The 15,508-nt window shown below is 53.7% G+C and overlaps 1 protein-coding gene across 1 annotated transcript; it reads left to right on the forward strand.

The window, feature by feature from the left end:
* The first annotated feature begins 2,520 nt into the window (after positions 1 to 2,520).
* Positions 2,521 to 11,633, forward strand: CCDC197 (coiled-coil domain containing 197). The gene is made up of 7 exons (XM_078054338.1): positions 2,521 to 2,627; positions 3,919 to 4,001; positions 4,051 to 4,284; positions 5,336 to 5,523; positions 6,998 to 7,105; positions 8,327 to 8,443; positions 11,371 to 11,633. Exons 1-7 carry the CDS (start codon positions 2,521 to 2,523, stop codon positions 11,566 to 11,568), a joined length of 1,035 nt encoding a protein of 344 aa, XP_077910464.1. The 3' UTR covers positions 11,569 to 11,633.
* Positions 11,634 to 15,508: the final 3,875 nt, after the last annotated feature.

Genomic DNA, 15,508 nt, shown 5'->3' on the forward strand with positions numbered 1-15,508 from the left:
AACAGCGAGGACTTGGGCAAGTTTCTCTCTGGGCCTCAGTTTCCCCACTGTGAAAGAACAGCTCTGACCTCGTGGCATGCCACATGACATTAGAAGTGCCCTGACAAATGTTTGGCTCACCTCCACTCTGAGCCCGAGGGCACGCTCCAAAATGCCAGTCTGACCAGGCCACTCCTTCAGCTGGGACCCTCCAGCGGCTTGTTGTCTTCAGGATAAAGCCCAAGCTCCCCGGGCTTCCCTGAGCCTCCGTGTGCTGAGCACTTGCTCAGCCTCCATTGCCCAGCCTCCAGCCAAAGGGCCTGGGATTTGCTCTAGGAAACTTCCAGCCCCCAAAGCCGCGCCTATGATGTGACTGTCAGTCTAAGCCAAGGGGCGGGCACATGACCAGGCTCAGCCAATTGGGTGCGTTCTCTAAGGACCTTGATTCTTGGGGATGGAGGGGCTGATGGCAAGGTGTAGGGGAGGGTTCATTTGGGGAGGTATCCCCCTGAGTTCCTGCTGCCTGGATCTCCAGGGCTGTCCTGAGCCTTGGGTTCCCCAGGCCTGGGTCTTTAGCTCTTCTGATTCTGTGGCCTCCCTCCTACCTTCCACAGACGCTGTTGTTGCCCAGAGCAGCCTGTTAGTTTCTGTTGCAGGCAACTGGAGAGCCTGGCCCATACACCCTGGTGCCTGCTGACGGCTTCTCCAGCGGCAGCCACACCACCCCTCCCCGACCTTCACCTCTAAGCATCTGCCTATAGCTCCCACAGGCCACGGATGCTATTTTGTGCCTCTGAACCTTGGTCCCACCTGTTTCTTCCGCCGGGAATACGCTTCCCACCTTACTTCCTGGCCCCTTCTTATCCTCAGGAACCACCTCAGACATTGTCAACTCTGCGGGGGACTTCTTCCAGCCCTCCTCCCACCCTCCCAGCAACCCCCCAGGCCGGTTCTGACTCTCTGGGCAACCCTGAACCCCAGACATCTGTGTGTACCAGCATTCCCCATGCATGAACCCAAGGCCAGAACCTTCATGTCTCAGGTGGTGCTCATCAGATGTTTGAGAGGCTCTAGAACCATGGAGGGCAGACAGAGACAGCTCCCTTGAGACCTGCTCAGGGACTCCTGGGCAGGCAGGGACTGACTCCATGGCCGTGCTGATGTGTGTGTCCCGGCATAGGCCCCAATCCCTGCCCCTGCCCAGGGGCTCTGACTGAATGGGGGCCTTTGTTGGGGAAGGCCTGGACAGCTAGTTGGGGTATCAGGGATGGGCACCGGGCCCAGCTCCCCCAAATGCCATAGGCCCAGCAGCTCCAACAGCAGGTACCAGGGCCAAGCCAGAAGGCAGGGGCAGGTCCCAGGTTGAGGACCTGAAGCCTCCCTCACCTTGCCCCCTCCCCTGCCCTGGGCCAGGTGTGGTTCTGAGCCACAAGCAGAGCTGAGCCTTATTGGGTTGTTGAGTGCCCTCGCTGGGGAAGGGCTCGAGCTACAGCCACCCACAATCAGGTAGAAGGAGGTAAAAGGGAGAGTCCTGGGACACGCCAGTGGGATCTCGGGAGCGCACAAAGTGGGGGCCTTAAGAATGACCTCTACCTTGCCTATAGTTGACCAGCCTGAGAGAAGGGACAAAAAATTGAGACCCCCCCCTTGGGGTCACCGATGCCTCTCCCCGTTGTCCTTGGAAACTGAACCAGGGAGGCAGGGGTAGGCCACGGAGAAGGTGGCCCTCCATTCACAGGTGGGTCCTGCAATGGACACATCATAGGACAGAGGCCAGCATTATGATGTCACGGCCCGGAGCCAGTGGTTTTGAGCTCCTGGAGCTGTGAATGAGTCACCTGGGCCCCCTCCTCCTTCCCTGTGCTCATGTCCAGTGTCTGATGCTCAGGGCTGGAGAGACTGACCACGCAACCTCTCCCCTTCTCTCCCTGCTCCGCCCCTATGCTGTGGCTGGCCCAGCAGATGGCCAATGAATGGCAGGCTTAGGGAGACTTTCTTCTCCTTTGGGCCATAACCGGGAACCAGACTTAGGCAAATGGTCCAGAGCTCTTTGCCAGGCCGTGTGGAAACTACCTGTTAACTAGGCCACCTTCCCAGCCTGACCATGAGCTCATTCAAAGTGTCTGCCTCAGCCTCCATGCTCCTTTGATGAGCTCTCTACACGCTCAGAGTATGTGATGTCACTGAATGCAGAAATGGGTGGAGGGCTGGTGGGTAGGATAGGCCACCAAGGTGTCCCCACTGCTTTCTGAGCCAGCCCCTCGCCCTGACCCTGGGGCTCTCTCCTGAATGCTGTGAGAAACCAGCACCTCTTGGAAGACCCCAGACATCGGCTTCAGTGAGCCTCAAGTCCAGATCCAGTCCTGCTGTGTGTCCCTGAGCTGGTCACAGGCCCCCTCTGAGCCTCTGTTTCCTTTTCCACGAACTGGGAACGTGACCTGGCTTCCGGGGGCTGTTGGGAAAGTCGGGAGAGAAAGTGCTGACCAGTTTTCCCGCCTGGCCCAAGCGGCCCTCGTCCTCCCGCTGGGGTGGTGAGGGGCGATGCTGGTGGCCGTGGACGCCAGCCAGGGGGCAGGCCGGAGCGTTAGCAGTGACAAGGACAGGGACCTGCAGGTGCTGTTACAGGAACTCTGCGAGCTCCAGGCAAAGTACGAGAGGTCCCAGGCCCAGCTGTGGCCCTGCCCCAGGCCCAGTGGCGTCCTCACTGGACTAGGTGGCTGGGACTGAGCAAACATCCCTGAGGGCCAGGCAGGGAAGGGACAAGGAGGGGAGCAATCCCTGGAAGTAAACAGGAGGGGCAGCCGTGGGGAGGGGGTGGGGGGCTTGGCTCCTGCTCCCCGAGCTCAGACCTTGGGTCCTCCCAGGCCCTCTGTGGGCTTAGTCTCCCGTCCTGGAGGCAGGGCTGTGGGTGGCCATCCCCTGCACCTGTCAGCTCAGCCCCTCTAAAGTCAACCCACGAGGCTGTCCCCCCTCCCCCCGCCTCGGAGTGGAGACCTGGGTCCTCACCCTCCGGGCAGCCCGTCAGTTTCAGGCTGCCCATAAAAGCCTGAATCAGATGCAAAAGGATGTGTCTGTGAGCAACTTTGTGGAGAAAAGGTCCAACCCTTCCATCAGATTCTATTCGGGCTTCCCGACCCCACTAAGGTTGGACGCCATGGTGCGCAGGGTCCGCATGGTATTTGTGGGGAAAGATGGTTTTTCCCTGCATTTTTCAGGACCTTATGGATGAGAAGCGGGGCCTGAGAGGCAGAGAGACCTGCCCTGGGTCCCTGAGCAGTCACTCCCAGAGCCCACCACAGTCCCGCTGACCGGGGCGGGTCCCACTCTGCCTCTGCCCTTGACCGCTGACCTTGACTGGGCACAGAGCAGGCGACCGACTGGAGACTCTGCTTGCTCAGGGGCTCGCCTAAGAGTCAAGAATGGCTGGGCAGCAGCACGCAGTTGCCTCCCCTCCCGGGGGTGCTGGGGTCCCCAACCCCAGACTGAGTGCTCGCTTTGTGCTGGGCGCCCCACGCATGATCCCGGCCAGCCTGTGAGGGAGGGGCTCTGGTTACTGTCGCTACACATGGGCTAGCAAGCACAGAGGTGAAGCACCTAGCCAGGTCACCAGCTGGTGGGTGGGGGTGGGGGGGGCTCAGGCCAGCCTCTAAGGGGGGCTCCACAGACCCCCCCACCCACCCCACACCAGAAGGACTGGACTCCCCTCTCCCTGGTGCTCCTTCCTCACGCCTGACCACGGCAGCTCTTTGAACTGTTTGTGGCTCAGTCTGCTCAGCAGGAAATGGGGTGGAGATGCTTAAGTCAGCGGCCTGCTGATGGGGGGGGGTGCGCCCGCCCAGTGCAGGTCTGAGCCGGAGATCCATGGAGAGTGGCCTTGCAAGAGCTCACGACCTGGGGTCCTCCAAACCACGTCTTGCTGTCACTGAAATGTCTCTGCAGGCGAAGGAAGCTGAAGAGAGAGGTCGAGAAGCACAAGCTTTTTGAAGACTATCTGATTAAGGTCCTTGAGATAATCCCTAAGGGTATGTATGCCGCTTCGTCTCCACGGCCACCTCTCAGCCTTGGGACTAGGGCGCGGTGTGAGCCTTGACCTCATCTGCAGAATGAGGACCCACAAAGGCCAATGCCACAGTGGAGAGACAGGGCACAGGGGCCGCGCGAGCCTGCCCGCTGAGCCCGGGCCCTGCCAGTGCCGCGAGTGTGGCCGGAGGCAAGTTCTCGAGGTGCTGGTGTCCGATCTGTACAAGGGGGACAAGACCGGTTATGCAGATCGGATGAACTCATCCTTCATGAGCCTGTGGCGCGGTGCCCGGCATTCAGCTAACACCCAGTACGTGTTAGCTATGATTGCCATTATTTTGTGTGTCTTTGGTTTTGGTTTTTTGTTTTGCGATGATCAGCTAAACTTACACAGACACCAGAAATGGGCTTTGTGTTTGTTTTACCCTGATGAGAACTGGAGCCCGCTGTTGTCAGTGCCAGAAGCTTGTTAGGAAAGGGAAGGGGGGTCAAGCGTGAATTTTTATCATCATTATCTCAACGTCATCAATAATAAGAATAACTATTACCATTTATTAACGACTATTAACTAACTTTGTGCTAACCTCTTTAGAAACTCTTTTTTACCCCTCTCTATGAGCTTCTGAGAATTGTGTTACCCAGGCTCAGAGAGGTTAAGGAACTTGCCCAAAATGCCCAGCCAGGAAGTGGTAGGGCTGGGTCTCAGACTCTGGTCGGACTTCAAAGCCACTGCACTAAATGCTGTGGAGTGATGAGAGCCCCCCAAACTGTCCTGGATGTCAGGGAAGGCTTCACGGAAGAGGTGGCCTCTCATGGGGCTCAAATGAGGTCAGCAAAGGGGAACGGTATTTCAGGCAGAGGGAACAGCACCAACGTAGGCTGGAGCCAGAGCCCTGCATGGTGAATTTGAGGATGTTGAGTTCCAGTGGGCTGGAGCACCAGGACATGGCAGGGGTTGCTGGGAGATGGTGACTGGAAGGTTGAGCAGCATCAAAAAGCTTTGAGCACCAAGCCAAGGAGGGGTGAAGGCTCCGGGTCCTTGGGGACCGTCTCCTGTCTCACTGGGCCTCCTGGCTCCAGAATCTGGGTTCTCGGCTGCTAGGGGACCTTTCAAATGTTAATTGAAGAGGCTGGTGGTGGGTGAGGGGGCTGGGCACCTGCTGTCCTGGGCTAAGCCCCGCATGGGTCGGCTGGCGCCTCTCAACTGTGGGCCGGCAGCTGGAATCGCAGAGCTGCGGCAGAAGTCCCATCCACATCGTTGGCGTCACCCCTGCAGGGGCAGGTGAGGGCTGGGCTCTCTGTGCCCACCCACTCCGTCATGGCACTGTCTTCCTAGGCCACAATGAAGGGGAGAAAACAGAGGAGCCAGAGGTGGTCCTGGTGGAGACCATGGTGGAGCACTATGGGCAGCTCTTCACAATCAGCCAGGACATCCAGAAGCATCTGGAGGCCTTCTCCGAGATGAACCAGGTCTTCCACCAGAGGCTGGAGTCTCTAGAGGAGAGCCACAGGGCTCTTATCCCGGTAACAGCTATCTGCAGCCTGGTCTCTTGCCCTTAGCCCATAGGACTGGGGGCAGAGGGGCCCCCCTTCCCTCTGCACCTCGGGGGGGAAGGCTCGGAGCAGCGGTGGGCTGCAGAGAGGGTCTGGGTGGGCCTGTCACTCCAGAGCCTTGTTCTGTATCCCCTTCTCTCCCTGTCTGCTGGTTGACTCGGGGTTTCTCCTGAAACTTATGCTTATGCTCAAAAGGTGTTCTTGGTGGTAGAAAAGCCACGAGTTCCTAGATTCAAACAGACCGGGTTCCAATTGCACTTCACTCTCTGACTAGCTGCATGACCCTGGGCAAGGGTGACCCCTCTCTGAGCCTCAGTTTCTCTGTCAAATGGCAATGCAACCTAGCTCGTAGGGTGTCATGAGACATGGAACAGTGCCAAAGTGCATGCCCCAAGAAGTCACCTCTCTGTCCTTTTTGGTTAATCTTATAATACATAGAACTTTTGCCAGGAGGGCCGGGCATTCCAGCCAGGAGAAAGTGCCCAGGCAAAGGCATGGCAGGATGAATTTGCATGCTGCAGCTGGGGCCTGGGACCAAGGAGGGGAAGGGGACAAGGAGAGGAAGGCTGAGGATGGCTTGATTCTTGCAAAGAATCAGGGCGTGATATTTGCAGCGAGTCTCTGCCCCCTAGTGGCCGCACTGAAAACCTACATGACTTTGCACCTTTTTCCCTCTGGAGAGCCAGACTCTCTATGATTGGGCAGGACAGAGCAAGACACAGTTTACCTGCTTTATCTTATTTAAATCTCACCCCAGCACCCGGAGCTAAGTGCTTTAATTCCTAGGCCTGAGACAAGGGGAGGTGAGTGAGGTGAGCATTCAAGTGCTCGTTGGACCCCATCTTTATTTAAAATTTTAATATTTTGTCCATCATGGATGCTTTGTATTAACTTTGATTTTTTAAGAACATTGGATTAAGATACTATTTATCTTAATTAATTTATCTTCATTTTAAGCATACGCTGAGTTTTTCCACCCCATCTTAAATTTCGCACCTTAGACCCAGCTGCGCTCTTCTTCCCACTTTCCAGGGGAGGAGACTAAGAGGCAGAGAAGTGAGGACACCTGTGTATGTCCCGTGTCCAAACTCACGCCCCATGGGGCCTCGCGGTGGGGTGTGGCCCGCACAGCCCTGTGTGGAGCAGGCTGGGCCACGGGAGGCCGTCCACAAGGGCACAGACTCTTGGCTCTGGTTACGGGAGGAAGAGGGGCTCTGGGGGCCGTGAGCCAACATTCAAACCCCAGTCAGTCTGGACATGCCCTTTCGGGCCTTTCCTGGTGCCTTGAACAGCTAGAAGACCCAGAGCTTTCCCCTGCGCTCACCCCCATCATGGCACAGACCCCGCCCCCGCCCCGGGGCAGTGAGCTCCTCGGGACCAGGCCCAGGGCAGATGCCCCAGCAGACTTCGCTGCACCCCGGTGACGCAGCCTCTCCCATCGCAGAGCCTCAAGATTCGGCTGTGTCAGCTGCAAAAGCGATGTCATCACGAGCAGAAGCGGTGGGGGCAGTTGGGACACCGTGTCACCTCCCAGGACATGGACAGCTATAATGTGAGTCCGATCTGTGGGATGGGGGTGGGGTGGGGGCAGGGCTGGGGGCTGCTGTCTCCTCAGTAAGCATCACCCCACACACACTCACACACACACCCCACTTACCTCGCCCTGCTGACTGTCTGCTTCCAAAGGGCTTCCGAAGATGGGGCAGAAACTACTTTACAGATGGGAAAACTGAGGCCACAGAGGGGCAAGAGACAAGCTCTGCCAAGAACCAGAGCCGGGATCCCCAGCCCCGTCCCAGGGCTTGGCATAGCTGGGTGCTTACCCAGTCCTTCTGTGATGCTTGTGGTTAATAACAGAACAGTGGCATTTAAGTGAGTTATGCACTAGCTGCAGTAATTCATACGTCTCTGTGATCATCCCAGGCAGTGCTTAGCCCCCTAACCCAGGACAGGCACTTCTAAATGTTGGTGGACTCTTAACCTGTATCTATTTCACAGATGAGAAAAATAATATTCAGAAAGAATAAGTCATGGCCAAAGTCCATGACCAGGGGCCAGGATTTCTGGGCTTAAGCTCTCTAGCTGTTCCTTCCTGGCCTTTGGAATGACTGGTTACCCTCTGGCCCCTGGGTCCTCACTAAAACCAGAGCCCGTGCCCTCCCAGCTGTAGGGGCTGCTGGGAAGACACCAGGAGCAAGGCCTGGGGCACACTCCACCTGGTCAGAGTGTGGTCAGCAAAGGCAGGGGCTTCTCAGTCCCCATGCAATCTTAATTTGGAAGACATGAGGATAGGGATCTACATGTTGCTGACCTCCAGCCAAGGGGCTTAGAGAGGGAGTGGATTGGCCACTATTTATAGAGCCCCTTCTGGATCTTTCTCTTCAAGATGGGAAGCAAGGCTGCCACCGCTGGCCACAGCCCTGAAGACCTGAAGTCTAGGACTCCAGTGCTGCCCAGAGTGAGGAGCTCCAGGTTCCTCCATGACCCTTCCCAGGCCCTGCCCCAGGTGTGGACCACAGGTGTCTCCAGCTAGGAGGACCCTCTGGGAAGTTAGTTCAATGTCCCTTATGGCAGGGGAGGATGCTCAGCCCTGGGGTGGGAGGGACTCAAGCAAGGCCCTCTGGGATTGCAGCACAGAGCAGGATGAGAAGGTGGCTTCTCTGGCCTGAGTGAGCTGGGGATAGGGGGCAGGGGGATGCTGGGAGAGGACCAGAACCTCTTCTTCCTCCTCCTCCTCCTCCTCCTCCTCCTCCTCCTCTTCTTCCTCTTACAGAACCAGCTGCTCGACTACCTGCAAATGGCCATCAACAACATGGTCCGGCAGTGCTCCCCCTCTGCCCACAGCATGCCCAAGAGCATGGGCCTCTTCTCTAAACTCGACCTGATTCAGGTGAGGCCTCCCTGCCACCCCAGGCTGGTCTCCAGCCTCAGCCTCTCCTGAGCCTCAGCTCATGGTGCATTCACATTTAGCCCCCATGAGCCTGCCCCTCCGTGGCTACACAGACTCCTGGGGCAGTAGGTCTTGGGTCTCTATTAGTCACTCGACAAACTTGTAATGAGCTCCCATTTGGGGCAGGATCAGAAGCCGGTATAAAGAAACTCCCGCCCTACCTGGTCTTTGTGGCCCCACCCTGGTACATCACACACACACACACACACACACGCGTGCGCAGTGTACACACTCACGCGGACATTCATGTGCTTTCTACACACCTAACAATACACGTGAAACATACACAGAAGCACCTGCAAACACACGGAGATGCACACAGTGAGTGCATTTACACTCACGTGTGCACTCTGACAGGACACATTTCAGTGACTAAGGGAGCCTCGTCAGTTGAAACCTCAGACTCTCGGTTAAGCCCCCTGAGCTTCCCCTTCTCACTGCCCCCCGGGACCAGCCCCCCACCTGCCATATGCTGATGCCGAGGTGCAGAGGACGTGTCTCTGACTTCTGACCTGCCTCTGACTTCTACTGACCGCAGAGCACGTCTTTTTTTCTTTTCAATAATACCTTTACTAGGCTGTAATTCACAGGCCATAACATCTCCCCTCTTAAAGCATACACTTCGTGTTTTCAGTTCAGTCAGAACTGGGCAACCATCACTACTACCCAGAACATTTCTTCACCCCAAAAAGATACATCTTGCATCTGGTTTCTCTCACTCAGCATAATGTTTTCAAGGTCGATCCGCGTCATAGTATCAATCACTACTTCATTCCTTTTTAGGGCTGAATAATGTTCCACTGTGTGGACCAGTGGATCAGTTGATGAACATCTGGGTTGTTTCCGGGGTTTTTGGCTGTTGTGAATAATGCTGCCATGAACATGCACGTACGGGTTTTAGTGCGGACATAAATGTTCAGTTATCTTGGCTAGATACCGCTGAGAGGAATTGCTGAATCCTATGGTAACTGTATATTTAACATTCTGAGGAACTGCCGAACTGTTTTCCAGAGTGGCTGCATGATTTCACAATCCCATGATCAATGTGTGAGGGTTCCAATTTCTCCACATCCTGTCCACACTTGGTATTGTCTGTCTTTCATAATTCAGCCATCCCAGGGGGTGTGAAGTCATATCTCACTATGGTTTCGCTCTGCGTTTCCCTGGTGACTAATGACATGGAGCATCTTTCATGTGCTTATTGGCTATTTGTATCTCTTCTTTGAAGAAATGTCTATTCAGATCCTTTGTCCACTTTTAAATTGGATTATTTGGCGTTTTTTTAATTGTTGCATTCTAAGATATATTCTAGATAGAAGTCCTTTATCAGACATATGTGTTTGCAAATATTTTCTCCCCTTCTGTGGGTTGTCTTTTCATTTGATTGTGTCCTTTAAAGAACAAGAGCTTTTAGTTTTGATGAAATCCAGTTAAGCTATTTTTTTCCTTTGGTTACTTGTCTTTAGGCATCACATCACATTGCAAAAACTATAATCCCAAGTCATGAGGATTTACACCTAAGCTTTCTAATAAGAAATTTATAGTTTTGCTCTAATATTTAGGTTTATGATCCATTTTTAGTTAACTTGTGTATATAGTATGGGATAGGGGTCCGATTTCATTCTTTTGCATAAAGATATTCAGTTGTCCTCATACCATCTTTTGAAAAAAACCTATCCTTTCCCCCTTGAATTGTCTCCTCTCCCTTGTCAAAAATCAATTGCCTACAAATGTGAGGGTAAATTTCTGGACCTCAATTCTATCGCATTGGTCTCGATGTCTATCCTATGTCAATACCACACTGTCTCGGTTACTGGAGCTTTGTAGTAAATTTTGAAATGGGGAGATGGGAGTCCTCCAACTCTGTTCTTTTTTTGAGGTGGTTTGACTCTTCTCATGGGGCATGTTTGTGTCATGACCTGAATGAAGCTCAGTGGCCGGGTGGGTTTCAGGCATGGTGTGACCCGAGGCTCCCTGGATTGGCCAGGACTCGTCCTTTCCACGCTCTGCTGTCAGCCATCCTCAGTACTGGCTTCGTTCTAGGTCACAACTTGCTCTCCTGACTTGAGGCAGGCTCAGTGGCGACGTTCAAACACAGGATGCTCAGTTCCTCGGGGAACACCAAAGGGGCGAGTCCCTGCCCCAGGGTTGCCGTGGCAACAGCCCACAGTCAGCAAGCCTGCCTCTCTATTGAGAAGGACTTCTCACAAGCTCTCAGACAGCATCAGGGCTGCTCCGCGGCCCAGCTCCAGGGACACCATTCACGTTGTTGGCATCCCCTGGGGCACAACTCATGTTATTCATATTCACATTGTGATATGAATGATGTCGTTTTCAATAAGGGCACATTTGTCTAAATAGTCACAGCGCATTAATTTCATCTTCCTCCCGAGAAAAAGGAAGAAATTACACGGTGATGTCAAGGGGTGCCAGGGGTCTCCTGCAACAATCACTCAACCAAGACTTATTGAGTCACCCACATGTGCTCAGCATTGTGCTAGGTAAAGAGCTGGAGGTAGAAGGTCCTTGGGAAATGAATGCCTCTTAGAGAGGGAGGCTGGGGGCAGTCAGGGTGGGCTTCCTGGAGGAAGCAGCAAAAAGAGGCAAGCAAGCACATTCAGGAAGCCACGCCAGGACTTGGACTCTGTCATCCAGCTTTGCCACCCCTGGGCTGTGCAGCTCCAGGCAAGTCGCTTAACCTCTCTGAGCTGCAGTTTGCACATTGGCCAAGTGTCATTGATACCACCTCCTTTGCAGGGCACTTGTGAGAGTTAATGGAAGTGTAGGTAACCTCTGATGGTGCTTTGGTCCTTGGGACGGGATGTCAAAGCACCGGGCAGGTGAGAGAGATTTCTTTTTCCTCCCAGGAATTTATGTTGGACAAAATGGAGACAGTGAGATATATCTCACTGCTCACGGAACCTCGAGTATGCTGGTCAGGGGATAGTCTCAAGAACCCCAGAAGATACCCCAGATACTTCAGGAAACGCCCAAGGGATCAAGATTCGGTCCCCAGAACTCCCCTTCCAGGCACCCAGACTTCAGAGTACCCCAGCTCGAACTGAGCCAGCCAGCGGCCATGCAGACCCTGCCAACATCATGACCATCTTCCTACCTGTCCAGCCTCCTTTTCTCGCCACAGCGCCCCCGAAGTGGGCAGGAGCTAGCCTGGAGGTGGGGGCGCTGTTCTCTGTCCTGGGGGATCAGCAGGCGTGGAGGCTAGGACTGGGGAAGAGAGAGGGGTTCCTCGGTTGCAAGCAGCGGGCAGGTGGGAGGTCCCAGGTTGGAGGCCGCAGACTCACAGCCAGGGGCGGGTTTGTCTAAGAAGAGCTCTGGATAGATGCCTAGCTTTTAGGAACATCCGAACGACAGGAACTCTCGTACAGAGCCACCCAGAGCTATAGGATGCATGGGAGCTCGCCTCACCCACAGCCGACTGGGGAGCACGGCAGACTGGGGAGCACGGCAGACTGGGGGTACTGAACTTGTCTATCGGGGGCATCTCATCACTGGTTCTCAGAAGCTGAATACCTACTCAGTGCCTGCTGCCTTCCCGAGGGTCCCAGAGCTGCCTGGAATGAATGCTGCTCTCAGAGAGACCTCGGCCAGGCAAAGCCCCTCTCCAGGCCGGTTTTCCATCTGCAAGATTGGGCAAGAGGGTGTCTAAGGGAGTCCCCTCCGAGTCTGACCTTCTTAGGCCAGGGTCAGGAGAGCTTGGTTAACCTGGAAGACACTGGTTTGGTTTTATTGTGTTGCGGTGTAAAATCCTCCTAGCAACCCTTCAGCCCTGGAAAGAATTCACCTCTGGAGGTCTGCATCGGTTTCTCATTTGGGTAACATTTGCCAGCTAAGAACAATTGACAAGCTGCGAACAGCGGTCAGCACATTAACTCTCAAAGAAGAGTTTCAGAAAAGATGCCGCTATGCAGTCAACAAACACCGAGGGTCGCTGTTTTCCAGGTGCTGTTGGGAGAGGGGACAGGAGGCTCTGAGGGAGGGAAGGCGGGAGCATGAGAAGGATTTGGCTGCTGAATCAATGAAGGAAGCTACATAGAATCAGGCTGAGTGTGGTCAGGTCTCTACGAGCAGCTTAAACAAAGGGGAACCGAGGAGGGAACAGACCATGGTTTCAAGATCTGATCTCACAGGACTTTGGAGAAAAGAGGACGTCTCAGGTGGGGCTTGAGTCAGATTTGAGAAGGCCAGGGTCGTGGGAGGGCTCAGAAAGGGAGCGGAACAGGAGGGGAGGGGCTTCCAGTTTGGCTGGAGCACGAAGAACCTGATGGGCGGTTGAGAAGGTGGACTGCAGGACCGTTGTGGGGTCCACGGGCCAGGCTAAGAGATTTATCCTTGGACCCGGAGGCCACACATAGGGGTGTCTTAGTCCACTTGAGTTGCTATCACAGAAGCCCAGACTGGGGGCTTAAACAACAGACATTTATTTCTCACACTTATGGAAACTGGAAGGGTCTGGTGAAGGTCCATTTCCTGTTCATAGACGACCATCTTCTTGTGCCTTTGAGTGGTGAGCGAGGCAGCTCTGTGGGGTCTTTCTTATCAGGGCACAAATCCCACTCATGGGGGGCTCCACCCTCATGACCTAACCCTCCCAGAGGCCTCACCTCCTAACACATTGGAGGTTAGGATTTTACCATGTGAATTTGGAGTGGGAGGACTCATTCAGTCCCTTGCAGGGAGACTCCCATTTTCTTAACCTTTCTCGGATCTCCTTCTCCCCATGACATCCGCTTTCCAGGGAGATCTAAAGTATCCCATCACTCTCCCTGTAATGTGGGCATGTGCCGGGCCAATGATTCTTAGATTCGAACCATCATCGGGAAGACTTGTGAAAACACGGAGTGTGGCCCCACTCCCGGAGCTTCTGATGGCACAACCTGGGGTCTTAGAGGCCTTAGAATTTGCATCTCTAACATGTTCCCAAGAGATATGGATGCTGCAGGTTCCAGGACCACACTTTGGGAACCACTGCTTTAGAGTCATGGCAAATCCTAAATGCCTAAGCTGGCTCTGCTCCTCCTTGAGCACCAGCTCCCCCTGGCTGGACTTCAGTGTCCCATCTGCATGACGGGGCTGCAAGACGGTCCCCACGCTGTCTAACCTCCCGGGAGGGACTGGACATACACCCCTTTATATGCCCAGGGCCTGGTTCTCTGGTTTCCTGGCTTTGCCTGTAAGGGCCTGGGGGTGGGGGGGGGAGACTGTTGTCCTCCTGTCCCCTGCCATCTGCACGCTGTGCACCGGTCACGCGTTTGTAGGTCTGCTCCAGATGTTCTGTCACACTCCTCAGGGAGGAGGACCCATCGGAACAGACGGCTGGGGCAGCAGTGGCCTGGCCATCGATCTGCATTTGCAATGGGCAGCCCGGTCTTTTAGAAGCTCCCAGCCTCCCCCACAAGGGGCTTGGGCCACAAAATAGACAGACGGGGCGCTGGGCTTGGCCATGCTGTTGCAGGCATGTCCCAGAATGCCGGGCTTTATCCTTTGGCTTTTTTGTCAAATAGAAAGCTGTCTCAGCCCCGACCCTGTACGTTTAAAGTGCTTTTTCTTGGGTTTTGTGTTAGCTGCAAAGAGGCGTTCAAGTGCATTTGGAGAAAAAAGCAGGGGTTCGAGTACCTTATGAAATGTCACTTCATCTGACTGCCTGTTCAGACCCTGAGACCCCAAGATCTCAGGTGGTCCAGGGCTTGGACACTTGTGAGACTGTGAGCTCATTACTGGCCAACAGATTCCAGCTTTCAGTAACTCCACGTGTGAGAAAATTCTTCCTACAGACTGTTCTGGGAAAGTTGGGTTATTGGCAAGTGGCTGGTGCTGAAGAAACTGTCCTTTCGTCAGGAAAATAAAATTATGTCCTCTTTTTAGACCATACACGGTAGAACATTCTAGTTCCTTTGAGTGGTTGCCTTCCAACTTCCGTGTCCATTAAAACCACTGCAACACTTGCTAACTAGGGCGATACCAAGAGCCTGTTCTCAGAGATGCTCGTTCTGAGGTGGGGCCCAGAAATCTACATTCTTAGCAAGCTCCGGAGCAGTTCCAATGAGATGGCTCTCCCACTATAGGGTAATACTGGGTGTATAAATGCCAAAAAAGAAGAAAATCTGGTCTGTGTTGACCCGCTCTTCAGTCGGAAAGCACTTGGGAGGCATGACAGCCCCAGAAGTGATACCTGAAAATAATCTGGCTACATAAAAATTAAAACTGCATTTACCTCAGAACACATCAGCGTATCTGAAGACAATAAACTGGGGGGAAATGGTGCTAAGTTTGGAAAAGGATCAATGGTTTTGGTATGTAAAGAGCTCTCACAAAGTGAAAAAAGGCAATTGTTCATATTCAGAAAATCACAAAATAAATAAAAATGGCCTATAAAGATGAAACATATTTCACTCACTAAAAATAAGATTAAACCACATAATTTCTGCCTGTAAGAAAATTTAAGCTAATATGCTAATGCTTGTAAAATAGGCTGTCTAAACCGTGATACTGTTTGCATAAACTCTCTAGAAAGCAATTTGACTGGAGGTCTCAAGGGGCTTAAAAAAATGTTTGTGTCCTTTGGCTCAACAATTCCAAGCCAAGAAATTTAAGCTAAAAAAGCCAGAGCTATTTGGTTCAAAAATGACAGAGAGCCCAACTCAACTTCGCTTAAGCCAAAAAAGGGAATGCATTGGCTTATAAAACTAAAGCCCAGGGACTCAAGCTTCAGGCACAGCTTGATCAGGAGCTCAATGTCAACAGAATCCTGTCTCTGTCTCTGGGCTCGATGCTCTTCTACCTTTTGGCTTCCTTCTCCGGTTCCAGGTAAACAACCTCGGCTCTGCATCCAAAGTTGAGTTCAGAGGAAGAAAGAGAGAATGTCCCTTAGCAGTAAGTCCCAGGGCAAGTCCCAGGGTTCACTCTGATTGGCTCGCCTTGGGTCAGGTGCCTCTCTTTAAACAAATCCCTGACTGGCCAGGCTTAGGCGATGCATCCAATCCTCAA

Source organism: Halichoerus grypus, chromosome 8 (genome assembly GCF_964656455.1).
Source record: "Halichoerus grypus chromosome 8, mHalGry1.hap1.1, whole genome shotgun sequence".
NCBI lineage: Eukaryota > Metazoa > Chordata > Mammalia > Carnivora > Phocidae > Halichoerus > Halichoerus grypus.

What these genes read in the sequence shown, in the direction of transcription:
- CCDC197 (XM_078054338.1), top strand. Translation starts at nt 2,521, where the DNA reads ATGCTGGTGGCCGTGGACGCCAGCCAGGGGGCAGGCCGGAGCGTTAGC. An exon ending in CCTTGAGATAATCCCTAAGG is followed by an intron (nt 4,002 to 4,050) that starts GTATGTATGCCG and finishes CCTTGGGACTAG; the next exon opens with GGCGCGGTGTGAGCCTTGAC. An exon ending in CTAAACTCGACCTGATTCAG is followed by an intron (nt 8,444 to 11,370) that starts GTGAGGCCTCCC and finishes TTTTCCTCCCAG; the next exon opens with GAATTTATGTTGGACAAAAT.